Source organism: Labrus bergylta, chromosome 11 (genome assembly GCF_963930695.1).
Source record: "Labrus bergylta chromosome 11, fLabBer1.1, whole genome shotgun sequence".
NCBI lineage: Eukaryota > Metazoa > Chordata > Actinopteri > Labriformes > Labridae > Labrus > Labrus bergylta.
The window spans coordinates 9,610,276-9,631,764 of NC_089205.1; the positions used below are offsets into that span (position 1 = coordinate 9,610,276).

General features: G+C 44.0%; 2 protein-coding genes across 4 annotated transcripts in view; both read left to right on the forward strand.

The window, feature by feature from the left end:
• acsl3a (acyl-CoA synthetase long chain family member 3a) overlaps positions 1-16,739 on the forward strand; it is a 30,643-nt gene extending 13,904 nt beyond the window's left edge. For 2 of the 3 annotated variants that reach the window (XM_020636889.3, XM_065960401.1), the window contains exons 5-15: positions 645-783; positions 3,289-3,439; positions 4,835-4,958; positions 5,833-5,904; positions 9,724-9,863; positions 9,962-10,134; positions 11,627-11,701; positions 13,058-13,249; positions 13,661-13,775; positions 14,954-15,111; positions 15,200-16,739. In XM_020636889.3, the coding sequence (XP_020492545.1) occupies positions 645-783; positions 3,289-3,439; positions 4,835-4,958; positions 5,833-5,904; positions 9,724-9,863; positions 9,962-10,134; positions 11,627-11,701; positions 13,058-13,249; positions 13,661-13,775; positions 14,954-15,111; positions 15,200-15,357 (1,497 nt within the window). In that variant the 3' untranslated portion in view covers positions 15,358-16,739. The remainder of the gene's footprint in view (positions 1-644; positions 784-3,288; positions 3,440-4,834; positions 4,959-5,832; positions 5,905-9,723; positions 9,864-9,961; positions 10,135-11,626; positions 11,702-13,057; positions 13,250-13,660; positions 13,776-14,953; positions 15,112-15,199) is intronic. The other variant, XM_020636890.3, reaches the window with a different exon arrangement.
• Positions 16,740-18,708: 1,969 nt separating this feature from the next.
• Positions 18,709-20,841, forward strand: kcne4 (potassium voltage-gated channel, Isk-related family, member 4). The gene is made up of 2 exons (XM_029277894.2): positions 18,709-18,815; positions 19,307-20,841. The coding sequence occupies exons 1-2, from the start codon at positions 18,792-18,794 to the stop codon at positions 19,886-19,888; spliced, it is 606 nt and encodes a 201-aa protein (XP_029133727.2). The 5' UTR covers positions 18,709-18,791; the 3' UTR covers positions 19,889-20,841.
• Positions 20,842-21,489: the final 648 nt, after the last annotated feature.

Consider the following 21,489-nt stretch of genomic DNA (forward strand, 5'->3'; position numbering starts at 1 on the left):
CCTCTTGACCTTGTGGTTGATCAGATGGATTTAGCAGGTTACATGTCACCATGGTTATTAAAGCTTCCCCCCGCCATTTTAACTTTAAGTCTGTAGAAAACAGTGATGGATGTAAACAGGTCGGTGAAGGCTTGAAATCAGTAGAGTGTATTTCTTTTTTCTTTTCTTTTTTCTATAACAAAGTGGAGGTGGGTTTACATCAGTGCTCTAGAGCCCGTCGTTGTTCCTGTCATTAAAATGTCTCAAATGACCACGAGACGTGCAGGCCGCAGTTTTCCATCAGGGAGAACCGGAGATATTACAGGAATGCAGATTTAGCAGGAGGAGAGGTAGACAGTGTCTTCATAAAGTCGTAAAAATAATGAGAAGTGCACGTGCTGGATGTCAAAGATTCAGTTCAGGGCCAGCGGCAAAGGATTCTCTGGAAGGTCATCTCCGCTTTTATCGTGGAAACAAACACAACAGCTCCTCTGCTCTGTGTCACACATCCCCCGCTCAGCCCAAATACTGATGAAGATGGGCGTGCTTTGGTTTCATGAGTTAAGAAGAACCCTGGGTTTTGTCACATGCAGGTGTGTACACTTGCACGTGGATGCCTGATGTTCTTGTGCTCATGCTTACATTTTTATCCGTCTGTGTTTCAGGCCATCCTGCTCGAAGTCCCGAGGCTGCAGCATATTATTGTAGTGGACAGCACGCCCACCTCATGGCCCAGCTATGCACGTGGCATCAGTGTCCACAACATGGCTGCTGTTCAGAAGCTGGGAGCCAAACCGGAGAATGGTAAACGTGTGTGTGTGTGTGTGTGTGTGTGTGTGTGTGTGTTGACAGAGGGCAGAGGGGTGAACACTGTTCCGTTTTTTTGACGTGCAACTCCATTGCTCTAAAGTAAAAGAAGTCCGTCTGTTTCGGCCTCTGAGGACATTTTTAAAAGAGGGACGCCACCCAAGACACCAAAAAACTCAATGAGAATAAACCAAGGAAAAAAGGGACCGGAGACCCCGGCCAAGAAGAGCAACAGATAGTAAGGTCGCTCTCAGCACCTCCCCCGGAAAAACTACCAAAGAAATAAAAATAACCTAAGAAAAACAAAAGAGTGAAAAGAGGACTATTAGTGATCTCCAGCACAAACTAAAATAAAACCCAGCCGTCTTAACGTGCACTGGGACAGAAGACGACCAACTTTGGGTAGAAAACAAACAAACAGGTAGCACAAAAAGTATGATAGAGGAACAGAGCTCGTCAGCACAAGCTGCCTATCTCCTCTTCCTGCTCCTCTACATCCTGCTCCTCCTCACTCAGGTGTGCAGCCGGCAGAGGGAGGACCAGGGAGAGAGACAACAGCGCCACAAGTAACACCATCGTCTTAATAGAGTTAATACTATGCTAATATACTAATCGCATCTGGATCCAAATGCACAATTTATCAGGGGCTGTTTTTTATTTAACGGATCCTCCTCCTCTTACTAGAATTGTGTAAAACTCTTCACAGAAACAGATAGTCCCAGTGTAACCTTCGGGGTCATGGTGGTTCTCTTCTTGTAGGGGAACTGGTTTCAGTCCCATTAGGTCATGTGAAAAAGGAAGGACTCACATCTGTGTCAGATTAAGGTTGATATGTTGCTCATTCATTGGGCGGGTGGGGGGGATTATTAGATGGATGACTCCTCATGGCCCTTTATTGTGGCCCCTTGAACCGACTGACCCAAAACAAGAGAAGCAGCTCGTGTCAGATAAAGAGGAAGGAAGTGGATTTATGAAGGTGGGGGGGAGCAGTGGGATTCAGGAGAGGCGTATGTTTACACACAGCAACAGATAACTTCACATGAAGTCAACTCAGAGTTATGACGGAGGAAACAGGAGGAAGGGAGGACGTCTCTCTGCCTCCCCTTCATCCTCTGTTTGAGTTTTCTGCTTCACTCAAAGATCTCAGATCTGGTTTCTGTTCTACAGCCACGACCTAGCTCTCATCTGTCTATAGCAAACGCCTGATTGCTTTTGTTTCCGCACTTTAAATTGATTTGGTCTTTACTTATTTATTTACAGGACAGCAACAGGGTAACAAGAAGCACAGTGAATGGAAACTGTAGCGTACAACAGCGTAGATCTACATTTGGTCAATCAAAGGTGGGAAACTCTGAAACACATTAAACACCTGAAATAAAATTAAACTCAGACTTAAAATCGTTTACAAAAAAGGTGAAATGCTGGCTGAAAGCGAACCAGAGCCACTTTTAAATAGTATCTTAAAAGCTGGTTTATAGCATTTGTATTGTAGTACATGTATTTTAATGTGTCCTCATAGTGTCATGGGGTTTTATGTAACCAAAGGTTTTACATTTTTACTCTGTTTATACAAAGGCCCAACTGGGGACACGAGTTGGAAATTAGCAATTGCTATATACTCTTTATGCAGCACATCAGTTTCATGCTTTGTAATGAAACTATGTTAAATTGCATTGTCCCAAATAAATTCAAATTCAATTCAGAGATCAGGCCCATGGAGGGATCAGGAAGTGAAGTACACGTGCTCTTATTAGATTTCCTGCACAATCTGAATCACCGCTTCACTACATCATGACTCCTTACTGAAGCGCTTATGACATGAATGAGGGTCACATGAAGCGACAGACAGCAGGATGACGTGAGAAAGAGTTAAAGGATGAAGCATGATACGAATCCGACCTGTGGCTCCTTTCCCGCATGTCATTCCTCTATCTCTCTCTCCCTAATTTCCGACTCTATCCACTGTCCTGTCTCTACAATAAAGGCATAAAAAGCCCCAAATAAACCATAAAAAAACATAAATCATTAGCTCAGCTACTCTATGAATCCTGCATGGTGTCTAAAGCTGGTGCACACATTCACCTGATAGCCGGTCCGATCAGGCAGATGATGATTCTGCAAAGACGGGCGGTGATGTGGAGGGGCGTACTCCACATCTATATGAAGGAGCTAAGGAAGAAGAGTGAGAGGAGTGAGAAGGTTCCATATTTTTTAACGTCAGACAAGTCAGAAGCCACGTTTGACCCGTTTCTCGAATATCCCACTTTTCCATGACTGTTTCTGAACTATTTAAAAAGGCTTTTTGAATTACACACACTGGGAAATATGTCTCGCACCAATGGAGCAAACAAGGGCTGATTATGTGGACTTTGTTTAAACATGGAGTCATATTTGTGCACTGCAGTAATAGTTTAGAAATGTTCATGTTCCTGCAGTTTCAACAAACCACTTTGTAATTGACTGTTTGTTCATTTTATCGTCTCGTCTTCGTTCACATCACAGCAGCACGAGAGCGTAAGCAGCCGCTTCCTTCAGATATCGCAGTCATCATGTACACCAGCGGATCCACCGGAATACCAAAGGGCGTCGTAATCACCCATAGCAACATCATCGCTGGCATCACAGGCATGGCAGAGCGGATACCCAACCTGTGGTAGGCTACACTACATCGTACTTAAAAACTTATTTCAGAGCTCATGACGTGAACTCTCTCTGATCTGCTGTTTCAAACTCTCCCCGGTGATGAATCTCAGCTGTCGCTGGCATTATGCTGTCTTCTTTAACTTTGAGTTTAAACATTATTCAAATAAATCACTAGCTTTTTAGGCGTGCATCTTGGTCCATGTTTAACGAGCACGTGTACGAGTTCGAGTCAACCAATTGTACCATCAGATGATGTCAGTGTTTACATTAAATCAAGAAGCAGCCCTCCTCCCTGGGGAATGAGATGGGGGTTAAAGGACATACAGGAAGGGAGGGAGTTCAGTATGAGAGGAGGAGAAACTGACAGGGAGGAAGGGAGTCGGGGTGACGAGGATGGAGGTCGGAGAGGTTACGGATGTAGTGATCTCAATCCAGCTTCTTATTAAAAGGATGGCCTCCCTTGTCGTGTTAAGTAGTATGACTGTGTGAACCTTCTCCCCCTGCACGCAGTGAAACGTGATACCAGAGAAGTCCGAGGATTCAGACCAGTAGATCATTTCAAGTCCAAACAAAGGAAAAGATGGCTACTACTTCAAATACACATAATCCTTCTAATGCACGTTTATCTTCTGAAGCTTGCTAGAATAAGATTCATGATTCCAGAGAGCTCGATTATTTGTATTCAACTGATTAAACAGCAGATGATGCATTTACAAACCACATTTATGTAGCTTGATGAACTTAAAGGTGGAGTCAGCAGAAATGTAGTAAACACAAACTTCAAACTGGGCCCCTCCTCCTGGTCTCATCGTCCCCAGAAGCTCACCCTCCCTGCAGGATGTAGTGTTTAAGTTTACGGCTTTTTCCTCCACTGCAAGCTAACGCACGCTAGCACAAGCTAACCGCCGGTGTTTGTCACCTGCCTGTCCAACAGGAAGTAGACCAACTCCACGTCCACGGGTAAAAGACAACACAAGGTTCACCCTCGTTTTAGAACGAGCTTTATCCGCTTGGTGTTTCTCCTCACTCTGATTATATTATCTCTTCTTTGCTGCTACGTCCACGTCTGTCTTATTCGCTGAATTGTATCCACTCCTAAACTCACCTGCTGCGCTGTCATTGGCTGGAAGAAACACACCAGCTCCGCCCAGAAACGTCCCGAGTCAACCAGAACAAACCAGAACAGTAAAATCCAGTCAGAGGACAGAGTCTCTGCAGACACAGTCACCACCACACATGTATGGAGGCCCAGAAGGGATGATGGAGCAGCTTTACTTGAGGAGAAGTCTGTATTTTATTTTGAAAGAATACGCTGCTGACTCCACCTTTAACCAGAGCTAATGCTTGAATGAGATGACCCCGCTTTCTCACAGAGTTGGCAATAACAGTGTCTTTGTGTTTACAGTGAGGAGGACACCTACATCGGCTATCTGCCTCTTGCACACGTGCTGGAGCTCAGTGCAGAGCTCGTATGTGTTGCTCACGGCTGCAGGATCGGCTACTCGTCACCTCAGACGCTGGCAGACCAGGTACAGTAAGATTTAAACACACCTGCTCTGCAACATAAACAAAATATTCTCTTTGACATTCAAGAAGGGAATCCAGATGTGTGATTACCCTTGACTTAAGTTGTAGTGAAGGAGCTTATCATTGAACAGCAGGATCTCAAGTAGCAACTGCGGCGTTCCTTTAGACTCAATTCTGACAAAGTGTACGCTACAGGAAATGTATCAGAATCTACAGGAGCACTGTGTGGGATTTAGTGACACTTAGCAGTATTGCTGCAGCTTGCATTAAATTGATTATATGTCGCCTCACGCTCTCCATTCAAGTGTGAAGGAGAACCTACAGGTTCCATTAAAATGTGCAAAAAACTCTCCAGAGCTGGTCTTATTTTTTCAGTCAAGGCGTAGAGAAGACGTAGACTTGTCGACTAATGTTTCGATGCATCGAGTCGGGCGATTTTTGGGACCATAATTTACAAAGTTAACATCATGCTGTACTGAGGAAGACTTAAATGGTGACTCATTAGGATGATGTTTGAGGTCATAAATGAAGTGGGATGTAGGGGTCGGGTCCCTGGATTCAAACAATTGGATTTCTTGTAACTACCCCTTAAACTGAAAGTGCACCTAAGAGAAGCTGAGGGGGAATATCACATGCAACACAGGGAGCCAGCAACGTCGTGCTGTGTGGTGTAATTCTTTGCATGTTGTATTATATTTTATGTTTCTGTGAAAGTCTTTGAAAGAAATGTTTGTGCTTCACTTTGATTCAACAAAGATGAACAAGATATTGTGATCTTGAAAACAAGAAAGAAAAACGTCAGGATTTTTGCTTTCTGGGAAACACACTGTAACCACACTTACCACATGATTGTGATTTTTCTTTTTTCTCATCAAGTCAACGAAAATCAAGAAGGGAAGCAAGGGAGACACCAGCGTCCTGCAGCCCACGCTGATGGCAGCTGTCCCGGTATGTCCCGACCGTTCACTCAGCACTATGCATTAGACAGTCAAATGTTGGAGAAGTCTCCAACTCACCCTCCCTGAAGTCTACATATCAAGCGTTGCTGTTTGACCTCGTCTGGCAGCCGATCGGGTCTCACTCTGTTTTTGTGCATAGTCCAGCTGTGGAGTCCAGCAGGCCTGGATCTGCTGGATCTGTCTCATGACCGACTGTGACGTAAATACTCTTTCCCTCCTCCTGCTGACCAAAGCTGTGCTACATGACAAATCAAAGTCAGACACTCGCGGGTTAGAGCGTTCAGAAGGTTCATCTGATGCAATCAGGCAAAGATGATGCAAAGGAACGGCTTCCCTCAAAACCTAGCATGGCTCAGATAATGCTTTCAATGAAAGAACAGAGCAGCTCATTCTGACTTGGTTTTTGTTTGTTTCAGAATGTTTTTACAGTTTGTAGAGACCAAAGTAGGCATTTCTATCTGAAATCATGAAATCATACATTTCCAGTTGAGTTAAAGAGGTCATATTCTGCCCTTTTTGGGGTTTGTATATTTAATCTATGTACCTACTAAAGTATGTTCACAATAGCTAAAGTAAAAAAAAAGTGTCTGTTTTCATGAACTGCCGCTCCATGCACCGGCTCGCTTCTGACTCTCTCTCTAAGGCTCTGAAGTGCCCACGTTCAGAGTCTCCACGTGCGGCAAGTCTGATCTGATTGGTCGGCCTGTCGGCTCTGCCGTAATTGGTCAGTCGCTCAGCACGGTTCTCGTAAATGTCCCGCCCCTTTTACCATATTGGGAATGCAGCCACTTTGGCTCCGAGTGGAGCAAAAACATTAGCACCTTAGCACTACTGCGTTACATGCGGCTAATGCTGCAGCTAACAGGAGGAGTGGGAGAAGCTGCGTTTCCGCGGACTTTGACTTTTGGAAATAGATGTGCCTGAACATGCACAGGACACTTGGAAAAAAAAACCCCGACAGCAGATAATAAACGTGTCGCTCATGTCGTTTAGATTGAGACTATATGACTTCGTCGCTGTATTCTCTCACACCATTAGCTCAGAGCCCCCCTCCCCCAGTCACCCCCCCCGGCATCTCCCAGTAGTCGTAGTGTAAAGGTCAGAGGGCCCCAGTGTCTGGAACCATTCACAGCTGTAAACAGAACGTGAGAAAGCCCCATGTGGTTATCCCCACAACACACACCAATATACACTAACACACACACACACACACACACACACACACACATACACACTAACATTGTTTGCTATAATATGACATCGTGCTGCTGCATGAATCCTGTGTTCACTTCCTCTCTCACTGCTTTAAGTTTACACACACACATGCACACACACACACACTACACGCACACAAGCACACACACACACACACACACACACAAGCACACACACACACATAAGCACACATACACACACACAAGCACACACACACGTCGGTGCACTTTTACCCATTTTTCTTTGAGCTTTTGAAGTCACGTGATCATAATGAAGTTTTCTTGATCTCTGTGCTTCGGTCGCTTTGAAAAGTCAAGGAAGTCCTGCAGCAGTGTGACCCGTCTCCCATCATCGCCCCGGTTCCTATTTGAGATGTCACCAATGACTTCTTTATCTGTCGATTATACAGAAATTAAAAGTAGACTAGTTGACTTCCTGTTCAGTATGACAGCTCGCCTTCCTGTTGTCACGCAGCAGGTCCTGCTAGCATGATAAGCTAGGCTAGCTTAGCAACAGCCTAAACCCTGAGATTGACACATGTACAAACTAGTCAGTGTTGAGCTTTGACCTGTGGTGCATTAGTGTGGTTTCTCTTTTGACACACCAGTTAGCATGGTGTGTTGTTTTGATTGGTTAAAACTAGGACAGGGACTGTTCAAATCCGGGACATGTTAGTGTTTTATAGATATTTGTGGGAACTCAGGACACAGAGCTTAAAAATGGCACAGTCCCGCTCAAATCTGAACGTATGGTAGCCCAAGAGTAGGCTTCATGTTTGCATCTGTTTTTGCCAATTGTATTTCATGTCCCCACAAAAAGTCAAACTATACTGTACACACGTCTTAGTTCCATTGGCCTCTCCAGGATTTGGATACTGAAGGTCATTGCAGTTCACTTCTGTCTCTTATTTAATCGACTCAGAGACCCCCCGTCCTGGATTCCTTTGGTTTCTTTCTCTGCTTCTGTGGGTCACTGGTTGTCAGTAACCCCCAGGGGAGCCTTTCTGTTATGCAACCAAGCTTAAGAACACATTTGTTTCACATTGAACTCATTTATTCCTCTGGTATTGGCGTATTTAGAGAAAGTTGTTGTGTCCTTTCTTCCTTTACAAGCTCTGTCCATCTTCCATTTAAGATATTTACTGATTTTAGCCACAGGGAAAATTCAGGGCTCTGGCTCCAGACAGAGCGTTGACAATTGTCAATAAAGTTTCCTTTGAAAACTCCCTCAGACGGATTATGATCTTTGCGTATTTCGGTTGTCTTAAATGCACGTCTCAAATACAAACCCCGACAACAACACCATCGCCAATAATCACGAGCTAAAATAATTCCCAAGCAGCTGGAGGTCTGCAGCTATTGTTTCCCTCGTTCATATCGTTCATGACTTGCCTGCTGTTGCCATGGTGCTTTCAGATGCAAGTTAACGCAGGCGCATATCAGGTATGTGAAACGACTCATGGTTCGGCTTTCACTTCTCAAGGCTATGCAGTCGTGCGAGCAAAATTTTAAACAATCTAGAAACTCAATCTGACTGGTTGAGAGTGGCTGGTCATGCCGGGATTGGCCCTTAGGCAGTAGTAGCTCAGTCTGATGGGACTTGGGTTGGAAACTAGAGGGTCGCCAGTTCAGATCCTGGTGGGAAAAAAAAATTCTTCTTCTCTTCTTCTTTGACCATCCTGTACACTTCAAGGCAAACAAAGTGCGATTAAGCTGAAATTTGGCGTGAAAATCAGACATGGGACTTTAAAAATCGTGTCAGAATTCACAGGCTGAATACTCGGCCTGATTCTTCTTTGTGTTTTTGACTTCCTACGGCTGAATTTGTCCCGACCACTCGAGCCTGCTCCTCTGTTTTGAGTCCTACTTTGGAGGGTTGGGTGTCCTGTTTCCTTTAAGGAAACAAATGATTCTCTTTGTTTTCAGCTGCAGACTTAAAGAGGGGTCGAATCCTTTGCAAACAAAGGGCGATGTAATTGGTGCATGAAAAGAAGCCAACTCACTAAATAATGATTTGTGACGACAAGGACAAAGCAGTCAGTGCCACATATAGTTTTAGCATCATTTTCTATTTTCACATTAAATCTCCTGTTTTAATCAGGAATACTCTCATCATAGATTTAACCATTTATTGCACTTTTGGCTTGTACAGTTGTATTTGGCGGTATTGGTTCTGCTCTTAGCTCTCAGCAGTATCAGTGCAGCGTGCCACAGATCAGAGAGCGCAAACATTTAATACTCACCATGGGGACATGCAGAACAGAACCTGAATGTGCATGTAATGATACTGACATCTTGCAGACATAACAAGCAAACAATTGCTCCTTGAATATAAAATGTGCTGACTGATGCGGGTGGAGGTCGGGGAGTCTAGCAGCAGACTGGATGTGATGCAGGAGGAGTGAGCGGCAGAATGGTTTAAATAGACCGCCTTGTTGTCAGAGTGTGATAATGATTGGTTGGCATTGGGGCGGTTCTCAGATCAGCTGATAGCCGCTTGCGGGCAGGACTACCGTATTCCGCCTGAACTAACGCAGGGCTCCATTTCTTCTTTCGACTTCACCTCGGCCCTCTGCCCGGCTGTCTGGCTGCAGGAGATCATGGATCGCATCTACAAGAACGTGATGACCAAGGTGGAGGAGATGAACTGTGTCCAGCGAACACTCTTCATTCTGGCATATAACTACAAACTGGAGCAGCTCGCCAAAGGATACAGCACACCTCTATGTGACACGTGTGTACATTTTACTGTCGAGTTTTAATCTCATTTTCACATACTCACCCTGAATCCCTCTGAATCAACCTGCTTCTGTCTTCTGCTCCGACATACAGGCTGGTGTTCAGGAAAGTTCGCGCTCTGCTAGGAGGTCAAATGAGAGTCTTGCTCTCAGGCGGAGCGCCGCTCTCAGCCGCCACGCAACGCTTCATGAATGTGTGTTTCTGCTGCCCGGTGGGTCAGGGTTACGGCCTGACGGAGACCTGCGGAGCTGGAACCATCAGCGAGCGTAAGCACTGATGACATCATTAAGTAGTTCACAGTCAGAGAACATGAAACACAACGTGAAAATGGCCTCACATGACATCATCAGGTCACCCCAGTGAAAGAGATCTTGATCTCAATGGGTTAATGACCTGCTTAAATAAATGTTAGATAATAGAAAAAGTTTCCAAATTCTGCAAGCAGAGATAACAAGCAGAGATAACAAGCAGTGAGAGAATTTCACTGCAGGGATGGAAAAATGGATGAGAGGAAAATAAGGAGTAGATATGTTGTGCGTGGGTTGAACTAACTGAGAAAAAAGGAGATTGTTTGTTTTTTCAAAAAGGGAGGCATGTAAAAGTCAACTTTAGGAAAATTCATCCCATACTAAGCGGTTAGCATGATGTTAAATGTTAAGTTAAAGGTAACATATTCTGTAAAATCTACTTCACCATGTTTCTCTAACTCTAATATGTGTCCCTAGTCTGTCTATAAACCCCCCAATGATGAGAAAAGTCCACCCTCTGTCTTTTGCCTGCTCCACTTTTCAGAAAATGTGTGCTCAAACAGGCCGTTTGGAGATTTTCCCTTCATGACATCACAAAGGGCAGTAACCCCTCCCCCAGATGGGTTACACTCCCACAGCTAGGTGTTTGTTGTGCCCTCTGAGTCTGCCTTCTCGACGTAAACAATAGGACATGGAGCGAGAAAGCCCGAGACACCCGAGCCCTTCCAGAGAGGGGGCGTGGTCAGACACAGCTCATTTACATTTAAAGGTACAGACACAGAAACAGTCTGTTCTGAGCAGGGCTGAAATAGAGGGGTTTATAGGCATGATCAAATACAGGATCAGGGTGGATCTAGAACAAGAAACTTCACAGACATGTTTTGAGGAGCTCTGAGACTTATTTAGACTGGTTGAAGAGGAGGAGAATATGTGACCTTTAAGGGATGTGGAAAAAAGATGTGTCGGGGTATCATTACTCAGATTGCGTTCTACCGGTTTTGCTCTCCATACAGACTCTTTTCATAGATTCACTAAAGCCTGCTAACACGTGATTGGTAAATACAAATCTGACTGCAAGAAATAGCACATACGGGAAACTAAAACATATCGGACCCCCTATATTCTTCTACATGTCTTTATTTCTGAAGAATCTATGATTAGACATGAATCACTTAAGATGTTCAAAAAAGAATGCAAGTTGTGTCTTTGGTGGTGATCGCTTCCTCAAAGATCTGCTTTGACCTTTAAGTCTTATCTGTTGGCGAATATTTCCAACCTGTTTTTGAAATAATGGAAATACTGGCAGCCTTTCCCAGGCAGATAAAACAACATGCTGCCTGTTGCTCTCCTCTGCGGTCATGCGAGCCAGGAAAACACTGTTTAGTGGACATTCCTTTGGGATGTAGTTTCCATAGTGAGAGAACAAGTGAGGTCGTGTTGCTATGGTAATAAATGTCTTGTCTTGATGCTTGTGTGCCTTCTGATGGTGTGTGTGTGTTGTCTGTTTCAGTGTGGGATTACAGCACTGGGAGAGTGGGAGGGCCACTGGTTTGCTGTGAGTTCAAGCTCAAAGACTGGGTGGAGGGTGAGTAAGACAGAGAGGACACACACACAAACACAGACACACAAACATAATCTCTGATGAAGTGATCCTGTGTGTCATGTGGAGACGCATCAGTTCTCATTCAGGCTGCCACTTTTTAATCGAAATTCGAACACTCATTCGACCCTGGGGAAGAAAATTAAAAATCTGAACTGATACTCACAACTCTCCAAGCTGGCTCACTCATATCTGTGCGTACCAGGAACCTCAGTGTGCTCTGAACCTCTGGGTGTTCTCATCAGCAGGTCATATTTTAAATGAAAAGAGAGCTGCACTCGATCAAGTTTCACACAAACAATTTACAAAACACGCAGCAAAGGTCGATGTTCATCATCACTCAAGTAACTGGACTATCATCACTTTAAAGGAAGAATGTGCAACATGTTACACATACTGTAAATATATCATAAATCAAGTCTATCCTGTGTAAATGTCTCTCTGAGTCATGACTGTCTACAATGAGTTAGAAGCTCGAGTCCCGCTGGCTGTGTTGTTGTCAGAGCCGTGTTTACATGGACGGGACGGCCGGCTCCTTTCGTGGTGTATAAAAGCTGTTTTAGTCAAGGACTAGAGAGAAGAAGAACATACTCACTGATTATTCGGATGTTAGTAAGAGTTTTTAGATCACGCTCATTCTGTGTCAGTTTACATGAAATGTGAAGCTACGAGCTAACTACAGAGCGCTAACATTAGCATGCTAACACAACGATGCAGAACACAGGTGATTGCAGCTCAGGCAAAGGACAATTTAATCCGCCGCTTGTGCTTAATGGTAATTATGGTGTGATCAAATTGTAAAATTCTTCGTGGGGACCCGAGTGGAGGGGTGTTGGAGGTGTGTCTCTGGAGGAGAGCGGAGGCTTCAGTATGGAGGTGTGGCCTAACAGCAGTTTGTTTCGGTTTCATGCTAGTGCTCAAGGGCGACATCTACTGGATGAAAAAGTGGCACATCAAGAAAAAACATGATTGCGGTTCAGTTTATTGTATATAAAATAGACTCAATGTCTCTCTCTCTCTCTCTCTCTCTCTCTCTCTCTGTTCATATTATATTCCATCATGAAACATGTTGAAGGTCTGTAACCTTGTAAGGAAAACATTCCTCTCTTCCTTTCACGTGCTGTGTGACTTCTTTATGTAAGAGATCATCGCTCATTTTTATTGAAATCTGTTCAATCCTGATACTCATCAGCCTCTCTTTATTGCTCTCTTGGCTCGTGAAGCAGAAAGAATGGAAAAGAAAACACGCTGTCGGTTCTTTATTTCCAGAAGGTTATCATGAAGCAGCATCATTAATACAGCATTCAGATGCAATCCACTGAATTTAAACTCTGCTCCCAGGTGGTTATCGTAGCAGCGACAAGCCACATCCCAGAGGAGAGATTCTGGTTGGTGGACCCAACGTAACGCAGGGATACTACAAGAGCGAGGACAAACACCAGGAGGATTTCTTCGTGGATGAGAATGGCCAGCGGTGGTTCTGCACGGGAGACATCGGGGAGTTCCACAAAGACGGCTGCCTCAAAATAATCGGTGAGGAAAAGTGAAGGTGGGTTATTCAGTGCAGTTTGCCACGGGGATCTGGTGCTGCTACATCAAAAGCACGAGTTATCAACACTGTGTCCCAGATTCCTGGATGTTTTCCAGACGACCCCCCTGCTACACTTTCATCCGTCAGTCTGACAGGAAACCTTTAACAAATCAGATTTCACATCACTTCCCAGAATCCCCCCCACAGCGGTGTTTACATCAGTCGGCCAGATGCCCTGAATCTTTTCTGTTATCTAGATGCCACCTGACAGATAAGCACAGTTCAGTGGAAAGCAGGCTCTGTCCTCCTGGCTCTTCACTCCTCCTTTTTTAAGATTACAAATCCACACTTGTGGCTGTGCATGTGCCGTGAAAATGCTTTTGTCACTACAGGATTCTCTGCTGTGTTTGTAGATCGTAAGAAAGACCTGGTGAAGCTGCAGGCCGGAGAGTACGTGTCCCTGGGAAAGGTGGAGGCTGTTATGAAGAACTGCTCTCTGGTTGACAACATATGTGCCTATGCAAACAGGTGTGTGTTCACGCTCTAGGGGTGCATCATTAAAAAAGACTAACTTAGAACTTAAACTAATAACCTGAGCCTTTTCCTACCTCAGTCTATGAAATAATCCCGCCTTTGTTTGCAAAGATGCTTCATTCTTGTGAGAGAAGTTTTCCGTCCTGCACATAAACAACAACTCACCAACAAATGCTTTTAAATGTTGGTAATTGTAACAGCGTTATTGAATCTGTAGAGTAACTAGATACGTTACTAGTTACCGTAAACAGTAGTGACGTTAACACTGGTCACTCGGTTAGTGTCTCTCATGTAAAGCAGCTAAGCTGGGGGCGAGGCCACCTATGGGTAACTAGTTGCTACAACAAAAAACATTGTTTATCAGTCTTCTCATCCATAATGGTCAATTCTTGCTCCAAAAAAACAACAACATGGCATTAATGAAGGTTTATTTTTCATTCAGAGTTCAGTAGACATGATAGCCGTTTTCACATCTGCACTCCTGAAAATATCCAGATCATTTCAGGAGGACTGCTCCGGATATTCTCCTGAACTGGTTGTTCACACATGCTCCTCACAGCGGGAGACTATCCCTGTCAGACAGGGGGTGTCTCCTGAGGTAAGAAGTAGCATACGAGGCAACAGAGTCCTCTACATGACGCTATAATGAGAATATTTGTCTTTCTATCAATGCTACGTGTAGTTGAACAGAATCACAATCTGAACTAAAGAGTGGAGAAGAACATACTGAAGAACAGGAAACATAATGCAGCAGGTTCATTAGAGCACGGAGATCGTAGAGGTGGCGTGCAGACAGTCTATGGTCGTGCAGCGATCACAGGGAATAAACGTCACCACCCCCTCCCACTCGCTCCAGGTGAATTCTCCTGATTATATCCTGCTGCGTTCTCACATCAGCCCACTCTGACTTTCTGCAGAATAAATACGAGGAGGCTGGAGGAGAAACTCCGGGTGAAGAGAGAAACATTCAGCTGTTTGTGTTCACACATGACGCTCCTCCTGCAAATATCTGGAGTTTTTTCAGGAGTTTTCAGCAAGTGTGAAAGCAGCTATATGAGACGCAGAACCTTGACAGCATTTTGGGCATTTTTATTCCAAACCAAATTTCCAGACACTTTGATAGTTGTACGTTGTTTTTTCTTTCTTTTCCTCTCTCCTCTTCTGCCCTGTAGTGACGAGACATACGTGATTGGCTTCGTGGTGCCCAATCAGAAGCAGCTGCTGGCTCTGGCTGAGCAGTACGGGATCCGCGGCTCGTGGGAGGAGCTGTGCAACAGTAAAGCCATGGAGGAGCTGGTCCTCAAGATCCTCACTGAGGATGCTCTTACAGGTGAGGGAAGCTCGACCGATCCAGAGACAGGTTGATACAGAAGTTTGAAGTTACACATTAGTATTTCTACTCTTTTCTTTTGTTTCAGCCCAGCTAGAGCGCTTCGAGATCCCTCGCAAGATCCGCTTGAGTCCAGACCCGTGGACTCCGGAGACGGGATTAGTGACTGACGCGTTCAAGCTCAAACGCAAGGAGCTGAAAAAACTTTACCAGGACGACATTGAGAGAATGTATGGAGGGAAATAAAAACGGCGGACCAGCAGCACATCATCGTTCCCTCTGAAAACACAGACCAACACCTGACCCTGAACTCTCCCAGCACCCCTCAGTCCTTCTCTGTGAACATGAGCGCCACCACGACCTGAACACGTGGTTAATCGTATCGCACTAAAGACCTCTAAGAATGACAGTTAAGGATAGGGTGTTACTTCTGAGGTTCCATGATGAATTTTTAACTGAAGAAAAGCTGAGCAATGCTCGAAGAGAACATTAAAGATCTCTGTCCACTGAGGCCTTTCCCTGTCTTTTATACCCAGGTGTTCGACCTCTCGCTGGGGGTCTTTATTTTTCCAGATGTGAGTTATGAAACAGATTGTGTGTTAGCCAACGCTGTCTGTTGAATTCTCTCTGCAGTGCCACAGCAGAAGCTCAGCTTGTGTGAGTGGAGGTTTGTTGCTTTGATTTGTCACCTATGAGAAAAAAAAAATGTTAAACACGTCCCAACGAAAGGTTGTCATGGTTTCAAATTCCTTCTTCCTGCAGGTCAGGAGAGGGTGAACTCTTTTGTTTTCAGTTCTGTCAGTGGTTTATGTTGTTTCCCGCCTGCTGTCTGACTCTGTCTCCCGCGGGTTTTGGACGCCATTCCCTCCTCGGCGCATCTTTGACACAGCACAAAGTCATCTGAGGGCAAATGACAGCAGATTTGTATCCGATTTTTAAAAAGAAAAATGACAGCAAATTACACCCATTAGTCTTATTTATAAAAAGAAATGAAGATGCACTGTTGTTTAGTCTGCTGTATTTCCCTACTAGTGTACTTTTTTAGGTGCTGGACAAACACCAACGAGCACATTTCTCCGCTTGTTTTACAGATGAAATGACTGTGTAAACATGTCAGATTTGATAAATCATCGTGCAATATTGATAATTTCTCTCCAAATAAGGCGGTCGATTCCAGATGGGGCAAAAATAAAAACCTTTCTGCACATGCCTGAGTGCACTGGTGGAAAATGAGAACACATATAACTTTGTTTGTGTATTTGGTGAGACGTATTCAGCTGGACGGTCTGTCTCTACCAGCTTCATGCCTCGTCACAATGCGAGTGTGTGAATCAAGTCCACAAACACGAGCCCAGCATCCCGCACCATGCGACACCTGTTGCCTTTTCTTTTGATTCTGAGTCTCACCTTTGTAATCCCTGAGTGTACATGTGTGGACGTGTGATCAGCAGATGACGCACATGTGTAGCCTCCATTTGAACTCGTCACTGACATGTTCGTTGGAGCTCCACTCCTCCTCGACTGCCTGCCTGCCTGCCTGCCTTGTAACATACCAGCTATTTATTTGTAATTTGCCAATGAAAACTGGTGGAAAGAAGTTAATAAAGATTGTGCTTGGTCTACAAGAAGCAGTAGCTCATTCTTGTTTTGCAATCATACATTTAGTATAGGACATATTTACTTGACCATACGCCCCAATTTGACCGGGACTGTCCCATTTTCAAGCTATTGACAACTCATGCATTTTGATTTGATGAAGGATAAGAGTTAGGAGCATTAAGGCGTGTAGCGGACCTGATTGACAGGTAGGTGTGGTGTAACTGTTTGTCAGGAGTCTTGAAACCCGCCTCAACTCCAGCTCTCAGCCTGTCGTTGGGTTGACTAAAAGTTAGACTGAGACAGCATTTCCAGCATGGAGATCGCCATCGATGGGACTCCAGCGCCCCCTGAAGAACCAGACGGGTGACGTCACTCAGGCTTAATCCAGTAATATTCACAGTGTATGTCACAGGGTGCGTTTGAAATGTCATTTTTGCTTAGGAAGGTTCCTAACTGAGTGAAATGACCCGGAAGCATTTAAGTGGCGGCCATGATAAAAAGCTAAGGAAAGGTGGGTCAATGCTTCCTTTATAATCTCCTTTAGCATAGGATACACTGGACCATCCTTTACCAAAGGAGCCCCTTTGAGCCCCACAATTCCTTGCGGCCACAACATTTAAGCGAGTCGTGCAGCCGACCGTTCACGAACATTATCGATGACCGTAAAGGGATAAGAGACTTTTTTAGCCAGATGATGTTTTATGCAACATATTTCATTAACTTAAGAATACTTTGTGCAGTTGTACATTTGTATGCTTAAAACATTATGTGTAGGTTATATCTTGCATAAATGTAACAATTAATTTCATACATTAAAAGTTATTTTGTTATATTGATTTGAGTGGACAGGAAGCTGATGGTTTCACTTTTGTTACTTGTAGCCTGGTTATATGCCTTTTATTTCAACCCAACCTTGTGGTTATGAGGATTATTTCACCGGTAAGAAGGCACAGGGGAAAGTTTTTTAGATGCGCTTTTTGTAGTCCACTTTAGGAACATTGTAGTTTCACCACGGCAGACCCACGTCATTAACCTCCGCCGGCCCGTTGCATTTAATTACGTCGCCTAGTGGAAAATGTGGTCGGATTGTCAGAGCAACAAGATCGCCTTTCCCAAAGTCCTTTATGAATTCTCCTACCGTCTTTCCTTAACCTCATGACGTTTTCCCCAGGGTTAAGGTAAAGTGGATAGTGAAAGGAGATAGGAGGGACAATTCGACAATTCGGTCGTCCTGACCACCTAACACTCTGCTACAGAATGCCCCAGTGGCTGCTGGGGGATGCAGTTTCAGGGGAACAGTACTACATCATCTGCGAAGAGTCGAGATTCAGCTCAGAGGTCGCCAAAACCGGATGCTCTCCTCTCCTCCCTCATTAATTAAATTGAAAGTATAAACCATGATTTGTTGGGTGTGAAACAGAGGACTACAAAAAACACAGACGGATGATGACACGTATTTATGAGATTACAGATGAAACAAAAGAACTGAATGAAATCCGCCCTGACTGATTTAATAACGTCATTATGATGTGTAACTTTATACTTTTCAGCATTTATTACAGTATTTGGGTGTAATTTCCCCAAGTGGACACGCTGATTGGGAGGAGTCGAGTCAGACTGTTAAATTAAATCAATAGTTTCTCAGTCTTAGTCTTAAAATAAATAGTACACTCCCTTAGAATAACCTAAAAAACGGAATGTGAACACTTGAGTTAAATCTGAAAAGCAAAACAAAACCTGTGGAAAATGTTAATTGTCACTTATTACAGTCTTCCTATCTTTGGTCTGTTTTGAGCTTTGTTTGCATCGTCAAGCACTCGTACTGTTTTTACATTTGCCCGATAAAAATGAAATACTTATACTTTAAATCATTGTATAAGCCTCCCATAAGAGGAGTGAATAATCTTTAAAGTTACTCCTGTTTTCCTTTTACTCAACGCCCCTTCAGGACTTCCACAGCACCCATCTTGATCACATGACTCACGCTGACACTGCAGGGTCTCTATATAAAGAACTTGTTCCTCAGTGCTGCTGCTAAACTCCAGAAGAGCAGCGAGAAGAGACGAGCTGTGAGGGTTCACATGAGACTTTGTTCTTTGGGTTTGGTGAGTGTTTGACTTTGTATTCTTGTTGTTATTTCGAAGACCGTGTTCAGGGTTTATTTGAGCTCAAATCAGTTTCTGCAAACTTTTTGTAACTTTTTTTTTTTTTAAGGATCACACAAAAAATCTGACTTGTCAAAACTAATTAACATGAGTGCAAAACTTTAAAATAAAAATAAAATAACATATATTTGTTTTAGAATGAGAAGTATTTCAGTCAACTATGAGGATGGCTACTTTATAAACCCAAACCCTTATCCAAAAGACATGGAGTCATTATTTACAAGTGTATTTTATCATAATGATAAACTGTAATATCTCTAATATGGACCCTGCGTGTTTTTTTTTTTGTTTTTTTTACAATTTTTTACAACACTTTATGATCATTAACGGCAAGAAATCCGCACGTGGAGAAGTTCTCCTCGTGCGTAAAGTATGCATAAAGGTTTAAATTGATCCTATATTAATGGATGTACTCCGTTCTTTCTCTTTAGCACACTTTCTTGGTAGTTCCCGTAAGCTCCACTGACAAAATGGATCAACTTGAGAACTCCACTGCTCCACCTAAACGCCTCTTGCCGATGACACAGAGCAGCGCGAGCTCCCATGTGGACAAAAACGGCGGGAACGCGTACCTGTACATAGTAATAGTCATGTCTTTCTACGGAATCTTCCTCTGCGGTATAATGCTGGGTTATTTCCGCTCTAAAAGACGAGAGAAGAAGAGAACCAACATCTTCACGCGCCTTGTGCACGAGGAGGAGCAGCGGGAGTGGGGAGCACTGCCCAAGAAACACAGCCTCACCTTTCCCCCCGCTGTCTCGGGACTACGCTCGGTGCAGGTGTCGCTGCCTTTCTGCGGTAACCACAGTAACTACTTTGGACACCTCCACGAGGGCGCGCTTTCCTCGCCGCTCGCGTGCTCGCTGTGCACGGAGCAGAGCAGCATCAGCTCCCTGTGCTCGTCCGCGGACACGCGCCTCGCCATAGAGGAGGAGTCGGACAGCGGCACGGCGGAGGAGCCGGAGGAGATCATGAAGGGAGGGTCCGAGAACAGCGGAGATGATTCAGGCTGAACTCCGCACAGACAGACTATGTTTAATCGTAGAAAAAGAAAGAGGAGGGACATCACCTGGAGGGGAGTTCAGAGGACGTCCTCCTTACGCAGATGCGCAGACAGTCCAACCATCAGCCTCAATCATCTGTAAGCCATAAAAACACTTCTCAAACCACCCTAATTATGGAAGAAGCATCCATTATGGATGCAAAATCAAACCTTAGGATCCAGAGAGAAATGTTCTTTAGACATAGTTGGTAAAACACTGACAGATTAGAGCACAAAATGTTTGATTTTTCAGTATTTTTAAACCATATTTTCTCTTCTTACGCACATCAATCAGAACATTTTTTTGAGGCTGTGTCCTTTTAAACACACTTACTGAAGGCCTACATCCAAATTAGGACACATACTGCTGTGATGACAAAATAACAGTGGAAGGAGTGACACATGTACATTGGTTATAATTGTGTTTTCTGTTTGGATAACCTGAGAGTGATATAAATCTTCCACACATATTTATCCATCAGTCTAAGAGCTGTATGTGCAGCAGCTCAGCACCCAGACCAATGCAAAGGTAATCAAATCTGCATTGTGTAAACATGACTTTGTCACATTTGATGGTGGACCCTTCCCCGCCTGAGCCCCCCTACTGACACTGCATGGAGGACTGAACCATGACTCATCCTGCAGGAGGACTGAGGGGCTATTTGTCTCTTTGTTTTGGACAGAACTTGACTTGCTCCTCCCATCGTGGCGTGGCGCAGCTTTGAAGCGTACCTGGAACCCACTTGAAAGATTGTGTTAGTAGTAGCTTCACGATCGACTCTGCTTGTACAGTCAGTAACGAAGGTTTACTTCATGAAAACAATGCACTGTAAATACTGTTTGAGGTTTTTTTTTCACTTTTCAAGGCCTAACTTAAGATGGAGTCTCTGTAGTGTTTCTAAAATAATAAATGAACTGATGCAAGCCTCTGTTTTCTCATTTTCTGTCCTGAGATGTTTCAGCAGTGGAGGGCGCTGTTGCAGTGTTTTCTGACTGCTTCCTTTTAAGAGAAGAAGAAGATGGGGGAGGATGAAGCAATAATAGCCATCAGGTTGTCCTCGAAGATAAAGCCTTTATTCCAACATTAGAATAACGCAGAGTAGGAGGCATCGAAGCATCATAACTCCTATTTGTAGTTCATATCCCACTTAAACCTGACGACAAACCCACACTCGATATTCAGATTTTAAACTGATATTCTTGTAAAAATCTAATAATAGTGATACATGAATCTATATAACAGTAGCACATATTCAAGTCCTTTATAGGCACTCAATAAAGGGAAATGTCGACTATCATAAACTGCGAGCGGACTCCTGCTCGCTGTGTAAATTAAGTTGCATAAACATGTTGCAAATGTTTCTGTGCAATTCAGACAGCTTGCAGGACAATGCTTGCACCCGTTTTATGAAATGGGTGTCGTTTTTTAAAGTATTTGGTGCTCCTCGAAACTATCATCAATTACAATAATGTAGATACGATCATTTCAAAACATGTGGTATGAGAAGTGTTAAAAATGTTGACAACTGGAGAGCAGATTGAGTCCAAACCATCCTGAATGTCGCTACTTTA